Here is an 18,639-nt window from a genome sequence, read left to right as displayed (position 1 = left end):
TTTTTCTCCCCTATTTACCTTTTTATTTTCTTCTAGATTTATTAATCCAACAAATACCTCAACTCTATATAATATAATCCAAGTTCGTAAAAGCTCTGATCCAAAAATTATAATTTTTCTCTAGTTTTTAAATTACTAAATGATGTTCTAAATGTGGGTCAATGTCGGGAAGTGGCTAGTTAACGCCAAAAAAGAGATCAGAGGTTTCATCTTGCAAAGAAGTTGAAGTTAAAGGTTGAAATAATAAAAAGAACTTTTATAAGGTTGTTTTTTTTGCAAAACGAACATTTTAAAAGATTTTTTTGACAAATTTTTCAATAAATAAAAGTTTTAAATTCAAGCAATTTCAATGGCTAGCAATTGAATAACCTTCCCTAATTTTGTAGATGTTCTAATTTTTATCTTGATTGGGTACTTATTCCGTCGGTAGGTGGTTATACGTGATTTAGGAAGTAAAGTTTATTTTTTTTTGTTGTACCATTATAGAGTACAATTATAGAGTTTTAGGAGAATTTGGGTAAAATCCTAAACTTTTTGCAAGGGAGAGCTGCCGAGTGCACACAAATACTACTACTCCCTTTCACTTTTAAAGGTCCAAGGACAACAATGTTTTTTTTGGTCCTACTACGAGGACAACAATGTTAATATTACAATATAGACAACACTCTTTACTATTCCGTAATTTTTAAAAGTTGAACACATTATAATTTTTGGAGAAGTAACAAAGATATGATTGAGGAGTAAAGAAAAATATTTGCTTGTCCGTAACTTTTTTTTTAGGGAACTTGTTCCCAACTCTTAGCACACAACATAAATCAACTACGTGAAAAAATTATATAATATTGATATTTATTAATTTAATATATATTATATATTGCAACAAATTTAACAAGATTTCACATGATCATATTATTTCTTATAGATCAATAAGCATCTATTCTTTTCAACTTATTTTTACTTATTAGAACTTATCTAAATTATTTAAACTTATTAGACCTAATTTGAACTCTCTTTTGTTTTTCCTTATAATGACTAAAAATAAGGTGAAAAGAACAAATCTTGAGCTTTCATGATCAAATTTCCTAATATTTGACCAAAAAAATGCAATAGGGCAATCCTAAAAATGCAATTGCAATTGAAGACTGAGTAATTCTCTTAAAGAGCAGGTATTATAGACTAGATATTAAACAAAAACAAAAGAAAAAAACATCAAATTTTTAAATTGATGATGATACTTATAATAATCCTATGTTCTTAGATAGATGCTACGGATTCACTTTAGCACTATTCACAATCTCTACTTTGACCATATGTTTTTAAATATTTATGAAATTCAATATTAAAAATACAAGTCGTTGAATTATTCTCGACGTATATTTTTCGAATATTATTTTTGTATTATTGATGGTCAAATTTAAAGTTGTGTATTAATAAATGTATAAGTTAATATGAAGCATCTAAAAAAAAAAGTTAATATGAAGCCTCTTTGAAAAAAACAAAGGGAATAATAATTACTTATTTAGATTTGAATTAATTTGTTACAGTGGACTTATTTATGGACTGTACATATCGTGTAGATGTAAAACCCCACACAGCAATCAACCAATCCAGATTTGGCTTTTTCCTTGATCATTGGAAAGTGGTAGTGGTTTTCGGAATACTGTCCTTTTGGAATATTTCTATAGTGGTCGTGATGAAATTTTAATGAATCCCGAATAATTATGAACTCACATTGTAAAATATAAAATCATTTTAAACCACTAAATATTTAGGATTACCATAAAAATTTCAAACATTGTAAAATATTTAGCTTTCCGGAACAGGCAAGTCTTCCAGATCTTTTTACAGCTTTTTATAAAAAAAAATCACTTTTTTTAAAAAATAATTACCAATATTAATATTTTTTTTACAACAAGTCATTTTGCACCCATTAGCTAAATTTTGCTAAAACTAGTGGTTGGATCTAGTGCGGAAGGCTAGAATTTAGAAATAGCTAGATTGGTAGCACAAGTCACCAAATAGCCTATCCTTATTTCTAGATAATAAAAAAAGAAAAATTGACTAGAATAATCTCAAGTTTCACTATTCTGCTCAAATAATTCCAAATTTAAGAGACACCTTATCAAAATAATCCAAACTATAAATTTTTAATGTATTGTAGACCTAAAATAAATTAGTGGTCGTTTGGTTGCTAACTAAAATCATGAGAATTTCAAATTTCTAAGAATTGTGAAATGGGGTAGTTGTTTGGTTGACAAAAAATTTTAAAAATTGAAAGGGTAGACATTCCCATGAATTTCTATTGCCTACAAAATGTGAAAATTAACTAGCCTACTCCCCCCTAGGTAAGTAGAAATTCCTATGAATTTCCACTTTCCTTATACACTACTAACAAAAAAATCAGATTCCCATAACGAAAGAATTTATGTCACGTGTATTGAAATTCATGGGAATTTTCAATTCCTATGATCAACCAAACGACCACTGAATATAAGCACAAAAAGTGATAGTTCGACTGATGTGAAAATTAAAAATTGAAAGGGTAGACATTCCCATGAATTTCTATTGCCTACAAAATGTGAAAATTAACTAGCCTACTCCCCCCTAGGTAAGTAGAAATTCCTATGAATTTCCACTTTCCTTATACACTACTAAACAAAAAAAATCAGATTCCCATAACGAAAGAATTTATGTCACGTGTATTGAAATTCATGGGAATTTTCAATTCCTATGATCAACCAAACGACCACTGAATATAAGCACAAAAAGTGATAGTTCGACTGATTTTGAAAAGGTCCCCTAAAAAATTTTGATTATTCTGAAATAATTTAAAGTTGAAACTATTTTAAAAATACAAATAAAAGTTGAAATTATTTATGTAAATTTGTCCTTAAAGAAAAACAACTTGTATATGCATCCGAAACCTAGCCACATTACTACCTATGGCTCTACCATAATATAAATAGCATGGCATTTAGACATATCCTGAGCTAAAAATAACATTTTGAGTACCCATTTAACTCTTTACTAACAATACTAGTAAAAAAAAGAACTTTCTCTCTCTTCCCACATTTTCTCTGCCTTCTCTCTACAAACAAAAACACTCAACCCTCCAAACCCTAGAACTCGCCGGAGATCCGGCGCCGCGCAAGTTTCCGGCGGGTCTCCGACGAGTTCCATTGTGTTTCTTTCTTTGTTTTTTTAATTTTCTCAGTCGGTTTTTTCTGTTTTCTGTCCGGTTTATCATAGTTTCGTCGCGATTGTGGTCGATTCGGTTCGTTTCGGGCGCCACTGTCCCTCCAGCCTCGTCGCCTCTTGGACGCCTCTTCCCTTCAAGTTCTCTTCATCGTGTTCGTCGCGATTGTGTCTCCACCTCCCATAGTGAGTCGGTTTGTTTGGCTTCCCCTCCCCTTCCCCCCTGTTTCGTGGTTAAGTCTCTTCCCCTACCCCTAATTTTCAGTTTTGGGCTTCCCCTCCCCCGTCGTTTGGTGTCCGGTTCAAAGACATAGTGTAGGGCTTCCCCTCCCCTTTCCCCCTTAGTGTTGTGTAGGCTGTATTTTAATTTGCAGGGCATCCTTTCCCCTCCCCCTTAGTGTTGTGTAGTCTGTCTCCGGTGGTTGTGCTCTAAACCCATTCACTTAGTGTTTCTTTGGTTCTTCGAAGTGCGTCCTTTACTTTTCTGTTTTAGTTATTGAGTTCTTGGTTGTACTAGTATGATGGCGTTGTCTGTTAATTCAGTCTGCTTGGTTTTTTTGTTACTTGGAGGTAGTCTTTATCTTCAAAAGGTTGGATATGGTTCTTGTGGTTGGTTAGGATTTGTGTGGAAATTAATTTCATGTTCAAGGTTTATCTTATCCGATTTTACTAATCGGACGGTTCTTCGAGCTCTAACCTTGGTTAGATCTCAAACTCGCTTGGTAATGATTTTTTCAATTATTGCCTTGACAAAACGATATATGAAGACGGCTCCCCAATTTGTCAATTGGGTTTATAGCGCGTCAACTCATTTGCGCTTCTCTGTGATGGAGACGCCAGTAATACCCTTCCAAAAGGGTATCAAGTCACACAGGAATGTGAATGTGACTCATTCAGGGAACATGACCACAGAATTCCATGTGATAGGAGGTCACTAATTTTGGTCCTGTTGCGAGATCCTAATCTCGCTGGTACTTGGTTGCCCCGCTTATGAAATCAGGCTTTTCTGCCCACTCCTTTCAACAAGGTTTTGGCGTTCGTCATCCACCAGAAGAAGAGTTTCCTTACAATTATCTATCAATTCAGACCTCCAGATCGAGTAGTCTTATCCTAGTTTAAGTTCTTTATGGTTTTGTAGTTGTTGTGTAAGAGCGATTGTAGCTCATTTTAGTTTTATGTTCGTTTGATTGTATTAGCCTAGGTTGTATTCTCGTTTTTAATTAATGCACATTTTCTCGATGTAAACAAAAAAAACAATACTAATAAAACAACTCCATATATAGAGGTTCAGTTGGTTCTTTTTCAAAGTAGTCATGAATTATATAAGTAGCAGAGAACATTTCACATAAGACCCAAAGAAAATTAACTATATTGATTACGATTGGGCAATATTACATTTCACCTCAGACCAAAACAAATCTATAATATTGTTTTTATGAGCTAGAGTATTAAAAAAGTGTTTCTAACACATATCGTTTAGTGTAGCCTCCAGTCCCGTCCTTCCTTGCAATTCAAGAGCTCATTGACCACATATCTTCCGCTTGGAAAAGCAATGTAACAAGTCTTTGGATCTAATAGCAAAAATCTACTACACATTTACATACCATTTTATACCAACACATTTACAAACCATTTCAAACTAACAGTGCTCATATCTGTAACACATTTACACACCATTTCAAACTAACAGTGCCCATAGCTTAGAGATTTCTGAGCATACTGGAAGCAATTTTTAAAATTTAGCAGGGATGCTTCTTTTGTCGATAGTCGTTACATAAACGCCAACGACAATAAATCAAGTGGTGATACTGGATATTTGGTTAAAGAGCACCCTATTTAAAAACTCCTTCTCAAAGGGAAGGGAAATAGAACATACATAAGAAAGTATGAGAAATACTGAAGTAGACGCCCTTACGCATGGTTCCTTGTCACCGAAATTCAAATAATGGGGTTGAGATATAGTTTTTGAACATAAAACGTGTCTTCAAAGGTTAATAGCAGAAACTGCAAGTAATCAAGGCAGCTAGTTTTTTAAGTGATTGAATCTACAATTTTGGCCAAATTAACAAGTCACCATCTTGAGATTAGTAGAACATTTCAAAACAAAAAATTTAGAAGGACGTAAAAGCAATGACATGAATTCTAGACCCCCCATACTATAATTTCAATTGTTTAGAACGGAATCACATAACAATTTTCACCTAAACAAAGCTTATTCCTCTCCTGTGCTCTCTCTTCCTCCGTCTTCTCGTCTCATATGTGTACTTGAGGAGTTTAAAGTAGAAAGGGGTCATAGTCATTATAGGCCTAATTATAAAGACTAAAGAAGCCACCTTTCATCAAAAGAAGACTAAAGAATTCATACAGAAATTGGTCTAACCTCAATGGTTGCCTCCTTCAACTCTTAGCATGGGGAATATGGCACATAAAAATTTAGCCCTCTTGTTTAAATGGATACTGATAGATTATGTAATTATTTAGTTAGAAATATTGTATAATCTTCTATATTAGGTTAGTCAAATTAGTTCCTAGTTTATAGCCTAAACTTACGTTGTAATCTTTGTATATGAACATTCTGAGTCAATGAGAATAGTCAAGCAATTACATTCTTTTATGGTATCAGATATTAGGGTTTCTTTCTTTCCTTCTTTCTTCTTCCGCTGCCCTATTCCTCTACCTTCTCCATTACTATTTTTTTGAAGCTTCGCTCCATGGCAGCCTCCAAATTCCACCCTGCTTTGGCTGTCACAAACATCAAGAATAATATCCCTATTATTCTTGAAATGGAGACCGATCATTATTCGGCTTGGGCCGAATTGTTTAAGCTTCATGCTCGATCCCACCGTGTTCTATCTCACATCTTGCCTACTAGGAAGGAACAAGCACCTTCTAGTGATGAAGAAAAGGAGATGTGGTCGACGTTAGACGCCACGGTTCTTCAATGGGTGTATGCTACCATCTCCACTGATTTGCTACACACCATTATTGCTGAAGATCTCACGGCAAATGAGGCCTGGGATCGCCTTCGAGATCTTTTTCAGGACAACAAAAACTCTTGCGTGGTTACCCTCGAACATAATTTTTCGCATGTCAAAATGAGAGATTTTCCTTCTGCGTCAGCCTATTGCCAACGTTCAAAAACGATGGCTGACCAACTGAAGAGCGTCGGAGCCCCCGTAACTGACAATCGCCTAGTTCTTCAATTGGTGACTGGCCTCACTGATGCATACAAAAACGTGGGTACTCTCCTTCGACAAAGCAAACCTCTTCCTTCCTTCTCTGAGGCACGTTTAAGCTTATGCCTTGAGGAGAAGGCTTTGGCTGAAATGACTGATGATGCACCGACTGCTATGGTGGCTACAACCCCTCAAGACTTTGATGACTCTTCCTCCTCTCATGGACAAGCCCATCAAAGTCGAAATAATAATTCCATAAATAAAAATGGCAACAAAAAAAAAACCGGCGGCGGTGGCCGTGGTTCTGGTCGCGGCGGTGGCAACCGTCGTGGTGGTGGTGGCCGTAGTTCCGGCCACAGTCTGCGTCCTCGGGTCCAGCAGCAGTGGCCACCTACTGTTGCTCCTTGGCAGTGGGGTTGGATGCCACAGCGGGCTCCCCCACCCTGCCCATTTCCTACTTCTCAATGGGCGTGTCCCACTTCTGGGCCAAATAGAGGTATGTCTCTCCTGGGATCTTGGGATCTCAGCCTCCTCAAGCATATGCAGCAGCCCAGTCAGTTTCTCCTTATGTTCCCACTGATGTTGAGAATGCTCTCCACACTATGACGTTGACTCCACCCGACCCCAATTGGTACATGGACACGGGCGCAACTTCACATATGACGTCCACCAATGGTAATCTCTCGTCTTATTTTAATTTGAGCATTCATAATAATGGTATTATTGTCGGTAATGGTCATTCAATTCCAATTCGTGGTTATGGTCATGTTACTTTGTCCGCCCCCCATCCTCCATTATGTTTAAAAAATGTCCTTCATGCTCCCAAACTCATTAAAAACTTAGTCTCCGTTTGTAAGTTTACTACCGATAATTCTGTTAGTGTTGAATTTGATCCATATGGGTTTTCTGTGAAGGATTTTCAGACGGGGACGCCTCTCATAAGGTGTGATAGTCGGGGTGATCTTTATCCATTATCCACTTTCACCAACACCACACATTCTCCATCAACTTTTGCAGCTTTGTCTTACCCTTTTTGGCATGCTCGTTTGGGTCACCCGGGTGCTTCTATTTTGAATATTCTTAAACGCAATAAATGCATTGAATATAATAGTCCTAGTTCTACTACTATTTGTCATTCTTGCGTTCTTGGTAAACACATTAAGTTGCCTTTTGCTACTTCTAATTCCGAAACTTTGTTACCATTTGATATTATTCATAGTGATTTCTGGACCTCTCCTATTTTGAGTTCAATGGGACATCGATACTATGTTTTATTTTTGGATGATTTCACAAATTATTTATGGACGTTTCCCTTAGCTAGAAAATCCGATATTTATGCCAAATTCTTAGCTTTTAAGGCTCATGTTCAAACTCTATTTGCTTGTCCAATTAAAAATGTCCAATGTGATAATGGGAGGGAATATGATAATGGTCAATTCGGAAAATTTTGTGAAGAAAATGGAATGTCCTTTTGCCTTTCTTGTCCACACACATCATCTCAAAACGGTAAGGCCGGAAGAAAAATCCGTTCCATTAATAATATCATCCGTACTCTCCTCCCTTCCCCCTTCTTTTTGGCATCATGCATTGCAAATGGCAACTTATCTTTTTAATTTTTTACCAAGTAAACTCTTGCACAAAAAGTCTCCCTTGGAAGCCCTCTACCACAGGAAACCATCCTACTCTCATTTGCTGGTTTTTGGGTGTTTATATTATCCTCTTTTTCCCTCTACCACAATTCACAACTTACAACCGTGTGTTTTTGGGATATCCACCTAATCATCGTGGCTACAAATGTTTTGATTTATCTTCTAATAAAATCATTATTTGTCGTCATGTTGTGTGTGATGAAAGTCGTTTTCCTTTTTCCACTCTTCACAAATCCACAAAATCCACTTATGAATTTCTGGATGATGGTCTCTCACCATATTTAGTCCATCACCTTACTCAAGGACCCCCTTCCCAGCCCAATTCTAACCCCAGCTCCCCCTCGCTGGGCCCCGCTACCTCTCCTGGGCCGTGCGTTTCTCACGCACCTTCCCCCACTTCTTCTCCTGGGTCGCGTCCTCTGCTGGCTCAGCCAGCTTCTTCCCCAGCCAGTCCGTCCCTTTTGGGGTCGTCTCATCCTTTGCCCCAGCCCACAAACACATCTCCCTCTAATCCCATACAGCAGCCCGTTTCCCACACTCGCATGGTCACTAGGAGTCAGCTTGGTCTTTTCAAGCCCAAACGTTCTCTTAATTTACACACCACAGTTCTGAAGTCTCCTTTACCCCATAAACCCATACACACTCTTCGTGACCCGAATTGGAAAATGGCTATGGATGATGAATATGATGCTCTTATTAAAAATAAGACGTGGGACCTGGTGCCCCGTCCGCCTAATGTGAATGTGATTCGTTCTATGTGGATATTTACTCATAAAGAAAAAGCTAATGGTGATTTAGAGCGGCATAAAGCCCGTCTTGTAGGTGATGGCAAAACTCAGCAGGTGGGGATTGATTGTGGTGAGACATTCAGCCCGGTTGTCAAACCGGCTACTATTCGCACTGTTTTGAGTCTCTCTCTCTCGAAACATTGGCCCATTCATCAGTTGGACGTCAAAAATGCTTTTCTTCATGGTGATCTGAACGAGACAGTCTATATGCATCAGCCCATGGGTTATCACGACCCGTCTCATCCTGATTATGTTTGTTTATTGCGTAAGTCCTTATATGGGCTTAAGCAAGCACCGCGGTGTTGGTATAAACGGTTTGCTGATTATGTTTCTACCATTGGTTTCACTAACAGCAGATCTGATAACTCTTTGTTCATCTATAGACAGGGCCGTGAGACAGCTTATTTGTTACTTTATGTGGATGATATCATTCTTACTGCTTTTTCAGATACTCTTCTCCGTTCTATTATGACTCTTCTTGGCTCGGAGTTTGCAATGAAGGATCTAGGTCCTTTAAATTATTTTTTGGGCATTGCTGTGACTCGTCACAAAGGAGGGATGTTTTTGTCCCAGCAGAAATATGCTCAGGTTATCATTGAACGAGCGGGCATGTCATCTTGTAAGCCTTCCTTGACTCCTGTTGACACTAAACCCAAGGTTAGTGCCTCTACTGGTGCCCCGTATGAAGAAACCATTCTTTTTCGGAGTCTTGCAGGTGCTCTACAGTACCTTACTTTCACTCGCCTGGATATATCATATGTTGTTCAGCAGATTTGTCTCCATATGCATGCTCCCACTGATGTACACATGCTTGCTCTCAAACGGATCATTCGGTATATTCAGGGCACACTTAATCATGGGTTACATCTTTACCCCTCTTCAGTTACTAGCTTAGTGTCTACACTAATGCTGATTGGGGTGGATGTCCTGACACCCGCCGGTCCACATCGGGTTATTGTGTTTTCTTGGGCGATAACTTGATTTCTTGGTCTTCGAAGCGGCAACCTACCCTCTCTCGTTCTAGTGCAGAAGCTGAATATAGGGGGTTGCTAATGTTGTTTCTGAGTCTTGCTGGATTCGTAATCTACTTTTAGAACTCCATTGTCCGGTTCATACAGTTACCTTGGTATATTGTGATAATGTGAGTGCCATCTATCTTTCTGGAAATCCTGTCCAACATCAGCGCACAAAACATATAGAATTGGAAATTCATTTGTTCGTGAGAAAGTGGCGCGTGGTTAAGTTCGGGTCCTTCATGTTCCATCTCGATATCAGATCGCCGACATTTTCACCAAAGGGCTACCCCAAGTCCTCTTTGAAGATTTTCGTGACAGTTTCAGTGTTCGACAACCTCCCATTCCGACTGCGGGGGTGTGATAGATTATGTAAATATTTAGTTAGAAATATTGTATAATCTTCTATATTAGGTTAGTCAAATTAGTTCCTAGTTTATAGCCTAAACTTATGTTGTAATCTTTGTATATGAACATTCTGAGGCAATGAGAATAGTCAAGCAATTACATTCTTTTAGATATGATGCTTTCTTGAAGAATCCTCTCAATTATGGTGTCAAGTGATTAAAGCTAAGTACAAATATCCACGCTCCTTCACCATTAAAGACCTAAAAACTCCCTTGAATGGAGGTCCTTGGAAGCACATATGTTCAGCCATTTTGAAACATCCCGGAGCTATGGAAATAGCGCTAAAAGGTGTGAGGAAATGTGTAAGCAAAGGATCCTCATGTCTCTTTTGGCATGATTCGTGTCTTGGAGCTGGCCCCCTCAAAGAAGAATGTCTGAGGCTTTTCTTATTGGAATTTATACCAAACGCAACAATTGAGAAGGATGGTTTTTGGGAGGGCCTAAACTGGATATGGACTTTTGCTTGGAAACGTGATCTTTTCCCTCGAGACATGGAAGAAAAAAGGCATCTGGACGAACTTCTTCAGCAAGTTTGCCTCGCGTATGATCGTGATGACAAATTAATATGGGCCTATTCATGTTCAGGTCACTTCGTTCTCTTCAAAGTCTTTCAATCTGGAACTTGATAAATTAAATCCGGTGCCTCATCATGATGCTATCAACGGAGTATGGAAGGGGTTGGTTCCTCATAGAATTGAAGTATTTGTATGGACAGCTTTGCTAGAAAGAATAAACACGAGGCAGAAACTTGCTAAAATAGGCATTATTTCACCAGAAAACAACACATGTCCAATGTGTATGAATGCACCTGAGAGCTCGAATCATCTACTACTTCATTGTCCATTTGTGCAACAATTATGGTGGTGGTGGAATGACTTGTGGGGAGTGATGTGGGTCTTCCCATATAGCCTTAAAAAGGCCTTTGAGCAGTGGCACATACAATAGGGTGGACCTTTCTTCAAAAAGGTATGGCACGCTTGCTTCTTCATTATTGTTTGGTCTATATGGAAAGAACATAACTCGCGCATTTTTGAAAACACGTTAAGCCCCTCAAAATGCATTCAAGACATGATTCTTTTAAGGTTAGGGTGGTGGATTAAAGGTTGGTGTGAAGAACTTCCTTACTCCCCCATTGACATTCAAAGGAACCCTCAATGTTTACTATGGAATGGAAACACTCTCCTATCACTCACACCGCAAATCACTACTTCTTGTGAATGGAGCCCTCCGGAAATAGACTATATAAATTGAATGTGGATTCTTCGGTGAATGTAAGCCATAAGTCTTCGGCCATAGGAGGTGTTCTTCGCAACCACCTTGGTAATTTCTAGTGTCTATTCTCCTCTCCCATTCCGTTCATGGAAATAAATTGTGCGGAAATCTTGGCCATACATCGTGCAATTAAAATCTCCATTACTTGCGAATTCACAAAAAATCGCAAGCTACTTCTTGAATCAGATTCTTCCAATGCGGTTCTTTGGTGTAATAGTGATCATGGAGGACCTTGGAACATGTGTTATCACCTAAACTTCATCAGAAATGCTCTCAAAAAAGATCTTCACATCCAGATAGTTCACAAAGGTAGGCGTTCGAATTTTGTTGCGGACTCTCTAGCAAAGCAAGGACTCACAAGGCTAGATGAATTCATAGCATGGCTCTAAATATGCAGACTGACGTGAAGAGGATCCTTTCCTACATTGTAGTAATCTGACCCATTATTGCATAATCTCATGTGGAAGGCAATGTATTCATGCTGGTTGTATTTCAGTTTACTTTGTAATGGCTAGCAGAATAGGAGATAATGACTTATGTTGCAGTCATTATGAGAGCTCAAGATGGAGAGAAAAAGTGGATGTATGATTGCTTTATCAATCTCTTGAATGAATTGATCTCCTTCTAACTGGGTGTGTTATACACTATGAAAGTTTCCCTCCTTTTGGATGGAATACCCAGCTTTGAGTAGAGATTGATCTGTTCTTGAGATTTCATTAATAAAAAGTCCAAATTATCAAAAAAAAATGAAAAATATAGTCAAGTGAGATCTTGTTAGATTTGTGTCGTTAAATATTTTCGTAATATAACTTTTTATAATTTTTACATATATATTATAGTACATATTAACCGTCAAAGTTATGTTTCGACAAACGTGAAAAATGAATTGTTACTATTAAATCTAGACGGATGAAGTATTAACATTAATATAGCTTACAAAAAAAGGAAGAGAGAGCGAGAAGGGGGAAAAGGGTTAAGCAAAAAAGCAATGGGTACGGAAGTGATGACGAATTGGCGCAATCGCAGGTTGCGCTCGAAGCCTCACCGTTACAGGTGAATTTCGCTGTATTCAATTTGGTGAATTGTAATTGCATGTTGCTAAAATTTCGATTAAATTTCAATTGTCATAGTAATTCTAATTGTTGTTTCCTGATTTATTTGGAAGAGATGAGTTGAGCGAAGATGACTGCATGCCTGCGTTTGACATGTCAGCTGATGAATCTAAATACTTGCGCGATCACAAGGAATTTTGGTATGTATTTTTCTCTCTTATTTACTTCATTATGCCAGAATTTTTTGTGATCATAGTAGTAATTTCGGAGAAATACACCATTCACGCCCCGTTTGGTAGTTGTTTATAAATGGTGGTAATGGGAATGAATTTGTGTGTTAATTTGTGAAGAATATCATTGTTCATTCCCATGGTAATGCTAATTTCTCATATAGTGTCCACTTTCTTTCTTGAATTTTCATTCCCATCCAATACCACCTTATAGGTGGTAATGAGTGGTAATGGAAATTGCTTCCCCTTGTAGACAAAAACACAAGTTTAGGGGTGAGATTGCTTGCCCATGGAGAAAAAATGTCTCCCCATGGAGATTTTAAAGATGCTTCCCTAATAAAATTACACTTAAAAATCATTCCCATTACCGCAATTCATTAACGACTACCAAACGGGCCATGAGGGTTTTGAGAATTGGATAATCTTGCAGTAATTTGAGTATCAAAGAAAACCCTAGATACCTTTCCGACTTTTGTATTTTGCAGTTATGTAGGGTAAACAAGCCGGCAAGCTGTAATGATAATAACTAGTGTGTTGGCCCTGGTGTTGCCCCAGGTGTTACTTTTTTTCTTTTTCACAATTGATATGTATTTTTCCACTCTTGTAAAAATTATTTTAAATGAAAACTAACATGTAACATTATGTGGATTTATGAACAACTCAAAAAAGTTGGTTGAGATGGCAAGGTCAAACTTCTCTTTGCAAGAGGTCGCATGTTCAAATCGAGTGGCAAACAATTATTTTGTAAAATGACGTGGCAAAGCTACGTGGCGCATATATAGTGAATGACATATAGTGAATATTGTCATGTGGCAACGTTTATTTGATAAGACCACCTTTTAATATATAGTATAGATTAATAGATGGACTAAACTCATAAGTCATAACTACAATTAGTTATTTATATTTAGTAGTGTTGTCTTTGATATTTTATTGCTCTTGCTTACTACTACTAACTTGCAAATTGAGTTTCAAACTTTCTTGTGTTTTGTTTTAGAGCCAAAACTCTGTTTAGTGTATTCTACGACAAAAGATTACCTACGGATCCTAGTATGTCTAATTAGGTTTAAGTAAAGCAATCTCCCAATTTATCTCCTATACTTCTCCGCATATTTCATAATCTCACCTTGATCTGTAGAGAGCTTAATCCCCTTAGGAAAGGGAATTTTTGCTAGTTGCACTCTTTAAGACCTGGATACAAGGCATACTTCTTTAATTTAACATAATCCCTTCTGCTCTTCTACCAACTTCCAAGCCCAAGAAGTACCTTATTTTCCCCAAATCCCTCAGTGTAAATTCATCTTCAAGCTTATGTTTTATCACTTCAATGTATTCAATTTCATTCTCACTAATTAACAAATCATCTACATAGACTAATATGATGCAGAATTTGGTCCCTTTTCTTTGATAAAAGAGATCGTAGTCTCTTTTTGATTGCTCAAAACCTCCCTCCAAGTTCCAACAAGAACTTTCTTATTTGAATATTCCATTGCCTAGATGCTTCAGGGCATATAGGCTTCTTTGAAGTTTACAAACATTCCCTTCTTTGGAGGTGGCCTTATGTGAAGTTATTCCTCTATATAACCATGAAGGAATGCATTGTTAGTGTCCAACCGACGCAATTTCCAATTCTTCATAGTTTTTTCCCTTCAGTTGCTCGTCACCTCTTGCAACTAATGTGGGTTTTTGACCTCTCTGTGGTTCCATCTGGCCTCATAATAGTTTTATGAACCCATTTACTGTCTATGGTCTTCATGCCTGGCAGATATGTGAGAGTCCAAGGCTCATTGGCTTCCAAAACATTAATCTTCTTCTTCATAGCTTCTCTCCACCCTGATTCCTGAGTGCTCTGGAGCCTCTTTGTAGCGTGGTTCTCTGACTTGCACCACATTTTTTCAAAGAACATATATGTTCTGGTGAGTAATCAGGGGCGGATCCAGGATTCTAGACCAGGGGTAGCGCAACTTTACATTACTAGAAACTAAAAAAAAAGTTCGTAATTACTAAATTCATATATCATATATCACTACAAAATTTCCACAAATTCAACCCAATTAACAATTATACTTCACAACAATCAATCAAATATCCACAAATTCAGCCTAACTAACAATGAAAAAAAAAACGACAATAATCAATCAAAATTCAACCTCACAAGTCACAATCAAAATTTCAACCCAAATTCCACAACAATGAAAAATCAATCAAATTCCACAACAATGAACATTCAATCAAATTCCACAACAATGAACAATCAAATTCCACAAACCACAAATTCAGCCTAATTCTTAACTAACAATAAAAGATCCGCCAACTACTAATTCCACAGACCACAATTTCCACAAATTCTGAAATTCAGCCATATATAACTAACAAATTCCACAATCTGCCGACTGCCATATAACAATTTTAGAGGAAAGAGAAAGAAAGTTACCTAAATGCAGTGGCTGACAACTATTTCGCTACAGCTACTGTCGCCGTCGCCGGTCGCCGGTCGCCGGTCGCCGGAACTATATCTGGAGAGCCGAGAAGAAAGAGAAAGAAACTAAGAAAGTTAAGACTTAAGAGGGGATTAAGATTTAAGAATCAAAGTTAAGAGGAGATTCAAATTTAGGGCTAGATCTAGATTATAAATTTATAATTCGCGGACGGCGGAACAAAAAACAAAAAACTGAGTTTGAGGAATTAGGGCTAGAAAGAGAAAGAAACAAAGAACAATAATTCAATAAACTTACCATTTAGGAATTAGGGCTACCTCGAATGGTCGAACCTCCTCGGTACTCGGTTTCTCCGACGAGACCAGCAGACCACGATCTAGACTGATGAACAAAAAACTCCGGCGACTGGCTCGATGTTGCGACGACCGACGACACAGCACGTCAACACCGAGGTCCGACACTCCGACTTCCGAGAATGAGACTATGAGAGTTGAGAGTTTGAGGAGAGAGAGAGAGAGAGACTGAGTTTGAGGAGAGAGAGTGAAATTTTCAAATGAAACGTCAAACGCGTTCCTTATTTTTTCTGCGATTTTTTCTGATTTTTTGATTTTTTTTTAAAAAAACAGGGGTAGCACGTGCTACCCCTTGTTACCACGTGGCTCCGCCACTGTGAGTAATGTTGTACTACCCCTGGTAAAATCTCCACATGGAAGCTAGAAACTTCTAGTTTTTACTTCCTTTAGATTTCTAGGTGGGAGATGAAATTCATAATCTTCAAGCCTCCTAGGGAGAGTTGTGTCTCTTGTTGACCTGCATTATTTTCATCTTGTTGTCTTATTTTTGGTTCCTAGGCTTCTTCTCAATATCTATGCTCTATATTGGACATGTTCAATCATTTTCCCATCTTCCTCTTCTTGTTTTGCTGGCAGCAGATAATAAGGTTTAGAAACCTGCATAAGATTAAAATTGCAAATAGGCTTAGAGTTAAGAGTCAGTTTCAAGGAATCTTTCTCTTTGGAAGGGTTTAAGTCTAACAATGGAAAAATTTCTTCCTTGAATACCACATTTCCGCTCACAGAGACCCTTCTTTTTTCAAGATCATATAGCTTGTATCTCTTTTGAGCATAGGGATATCCTATAAGGTTACTTCTGATCTCCTTCTCTTCATACTTGTCAACCTTGTTTCCATGTTTGCTTGCATAACAAAAGCATCCTATTACTCTCAGTTGCTTATAGCCAGGTTTCTTGTTCTTTAATCTCTCATATGGTGTCTTCAGCTCTATCACTGCACTAGGCGACAAATTTATTAAATGAGTGGCTGCTAAAATGCATACTCTTCATAAGAACTTGGGAAGTGTAGCATGAAGTCGGCAGTGCTTCCTTTCAACTTTCCCATTCTGTTGGGAACCCCGAGCATACTCTTTTGGTGAACAATGGATTTAGATATGCTCTTGCAGCTCCACCTTCATCTTCTTTTCCTGCCATCTCTGAGTTCTTCAAAATCTTCAGTTTTCCTTGAAAAAATCATACTTTCAGCTGCATTTTACTTTGCAGCTCTATTTACATGTCTATGCACTCACAAGCAGAACTAGAGCAAGGCTCTTGTTCCTTCACAACTCCTTATGTGTGCTATGCTGTTTGGACTTTGTGTTGTAACTCTTTGTTGTCCATGTTCACTCAGTGACTTATTGTCCAAATCTGGAGATGAAGATAGTGAGGAGGGAGCAGAAGCCAGTAAGAAGCGGTATGCAACCATTGCACTAAGCTCCTGTGATGACGTGAACTACGAGCTTGTGGAGACTGGCCCCTTAGCAGTGGCATACACTCCAACGGGTCGTATTTTGCATTTTAACTTCAAAGCTAAGGATATAGATGAACCTAGTGCTGCAGTAGAGACTCTTTTTGGTGAGCTCATCGAAACCAATACCAATGATTTTACTGTCGAGAATGTCATCTGCTTGGGCTCAAGCGACTCACTACCAGGTAACGTTACTTCTACTGTCTTGATCAATGTAGAAGTTTTTGTTTATTGTTATTTTGCTCTACATTTGTCATCACCATGGTCATAACTTTATTGGCAATTCTGTTTACACATTGTTGCAGCTAAACCTGAGACTCATGGTTGCCTCTATTGTGGTTCTCGTGCTATTCATCATCCTGAAAGCCCCATGTGCTTCCGAAGAGGTGGGGAATATCATTGGGAATTCTTGTGTTCCGTAGTCCCAAAGATCCGTGATTATATCAAGGAGGGGTATGTTTAAGCATTCGCTTTATCATGAACCAAGTCTTTATATTATACTAGTAATTATTTTGGATTTGTTATTGCTCCTTTTTATTAGATTCATATAGCTCATTTGTATTCTGCTGAATGAGTTGTAGTTAATAATCTGAATTTAAGTGGCAATTGTGTAATAGGATTAATTTGGGTAATTTGTCAATTATCTTTTTATTGTGCACTTTTTTCGGAAATCAATTCAATTGCTAATTCTAGAGTGATGACCCCCCCCCCCCCTTTCTTTTTTTTTTTAAAAAAAAAGAAAAAAAAACAAAGACGGAAAAAAGTTCATTCCTAGGTTCTTGCATCCTGGAATTCAGTTAGTTGATAAGCTTGATGCTTGCTCTACAGACAAAACGTATGCAACTGTAGCCTTACGCGTGTTTAATGCAAAAGAGGTGTGTTTCTTGTTCCTATTCCCCTGCAATTAGTGACCATTTGTTGTATTTTTGCCTTTCCTGTCATATGGTCATTTGTTTATATATATTGTTCTGAATTTAGGGTACAAACTTTGAGCTTGTGGCGACTGGCTGTGTCCGACAAGCATTTACGTCGATATGTTTTGTCTTGCATATGAACTTCAAGGCGAAGGACAGAAATGATCCTAATGCTCCAGTCCTGACTTTTTTTGCCGAAGTGATCATAAGTTTCCCTATTTGGTTTGCTGACTTTTGCAAATGCTTGGGGCCATCTGATTCCTTGCCAGGTCTGGATATGTTTTCTTAGAATAAGTTGATTTCATTTGTCTAATCATGCTGTGTATTTGTATTATTGATGTGCTGGTCACTCTTGGTATTATCATTGACACATTTTTGACATTCTTTGTTTTTCAGATGAAGCTGATATTCGCGGTTGTTGTTATTGTCAATCCTCTGTTCATCATCCTCCTGGTCCGGGGTACCTTACTGGGCGGTCGTCGTATCGAAATTATAATTAAAATCTGATGCAGTTATGATAGTCTAAATTATGATCTTGCACTTGTAGTAGAAAGGCCTGTGTGCCCCTTCTAACTGTGATAAAACTTACGTGCAGCCTATGTATCGTTTAGTGTAGCCTCCCGTCCTTCCTTGCAGTTCAAGAGCTCATTGACCACATATCTATTGACCACATATCTTCCTTTTGGAAAAGCAACGTAACAAGTCT

At 37.8% G+C, this 18,639-nt stretch overlaps 2 protein-coding genes across 3 annotated transcripts; both read left to right on the top strand.

Annotated features, from left to right (window-relative positions):
* The first annotated feature begins 5,906 nt into the window (after nucleotides 1-5,906).
* On the top strand, nucleotides 5,907-6,977 carry LOC125494659 (uncharacterized). The gene has a single exon (XM_048638340.1). It carries the CDS (start codon nucleotides 5,907-5,909, stop codon nucleotides 6,975-6,977), a length of 1,071 nt encoding a protein of 356 aa, XP_048494297.1.
* A 5,427-nt stretch (nucleotides 6,978-12,404) lies between these two features.
* Nucleotides 12,405-18,623, top strand: LOC130590325 (uncharacterized). Of its 2 annotated transcripts, none has more exons than XM_057392457.1 (7): nucleotides 12,405-12,554; nucleotides 12,667-12,753; nucleotides 16,932-17,204; nucleotides 17,325-17,472; nucleotides 17,759-17,894; nucleotides 17,998-18,202; nucleotides 18,330-18,623. In XM_057392457.1, the coding sequence occupies exons 2-7, from the start codon at nucleotides 12,684-12,686 to the stop codon at nucleotides 18,431-18,433; spliced, it is 936 nt and encodes a 311-aa protein (XP_057248440.1). In that variant the 5' UTR covers nucleotides 12,405-12,554; nucleotides 12,667-12,683; the 3' UTR covers nucleotides 18,434-18,623. The 2 variants fall into 2 exon arrangements, with proteins under 2 accessions (XP_057248440.1, XP_057248439.1); XM_057392456.1 differs by having other exon boundaries at nucleotides 16,903-17,204.
* The last annotated feature ends 16 nt before the right edge of the window (nucleotides 18,624-18,639 follow it).

The sequence above is a fragment of the Beta vulgaris genome, chromosome 2 (genome assembly GCF_026745355.1).
Source record: "Beta vulgaris subsp. vulgaris cultivar EL10 chromosome 2, EL10.2, whole genome shotgun sequence".
NCBI lineage: Eukaryota > Viridiplantae > Streptophyta > Magnoliopsida > Caryophyllales > Amaranthaceae > Beta > Beta vulgaris.
Note: the sequence above shows the minus strand (reverse complement) of the source record. Positions and strands in the feature narration are given on the sequence as shown.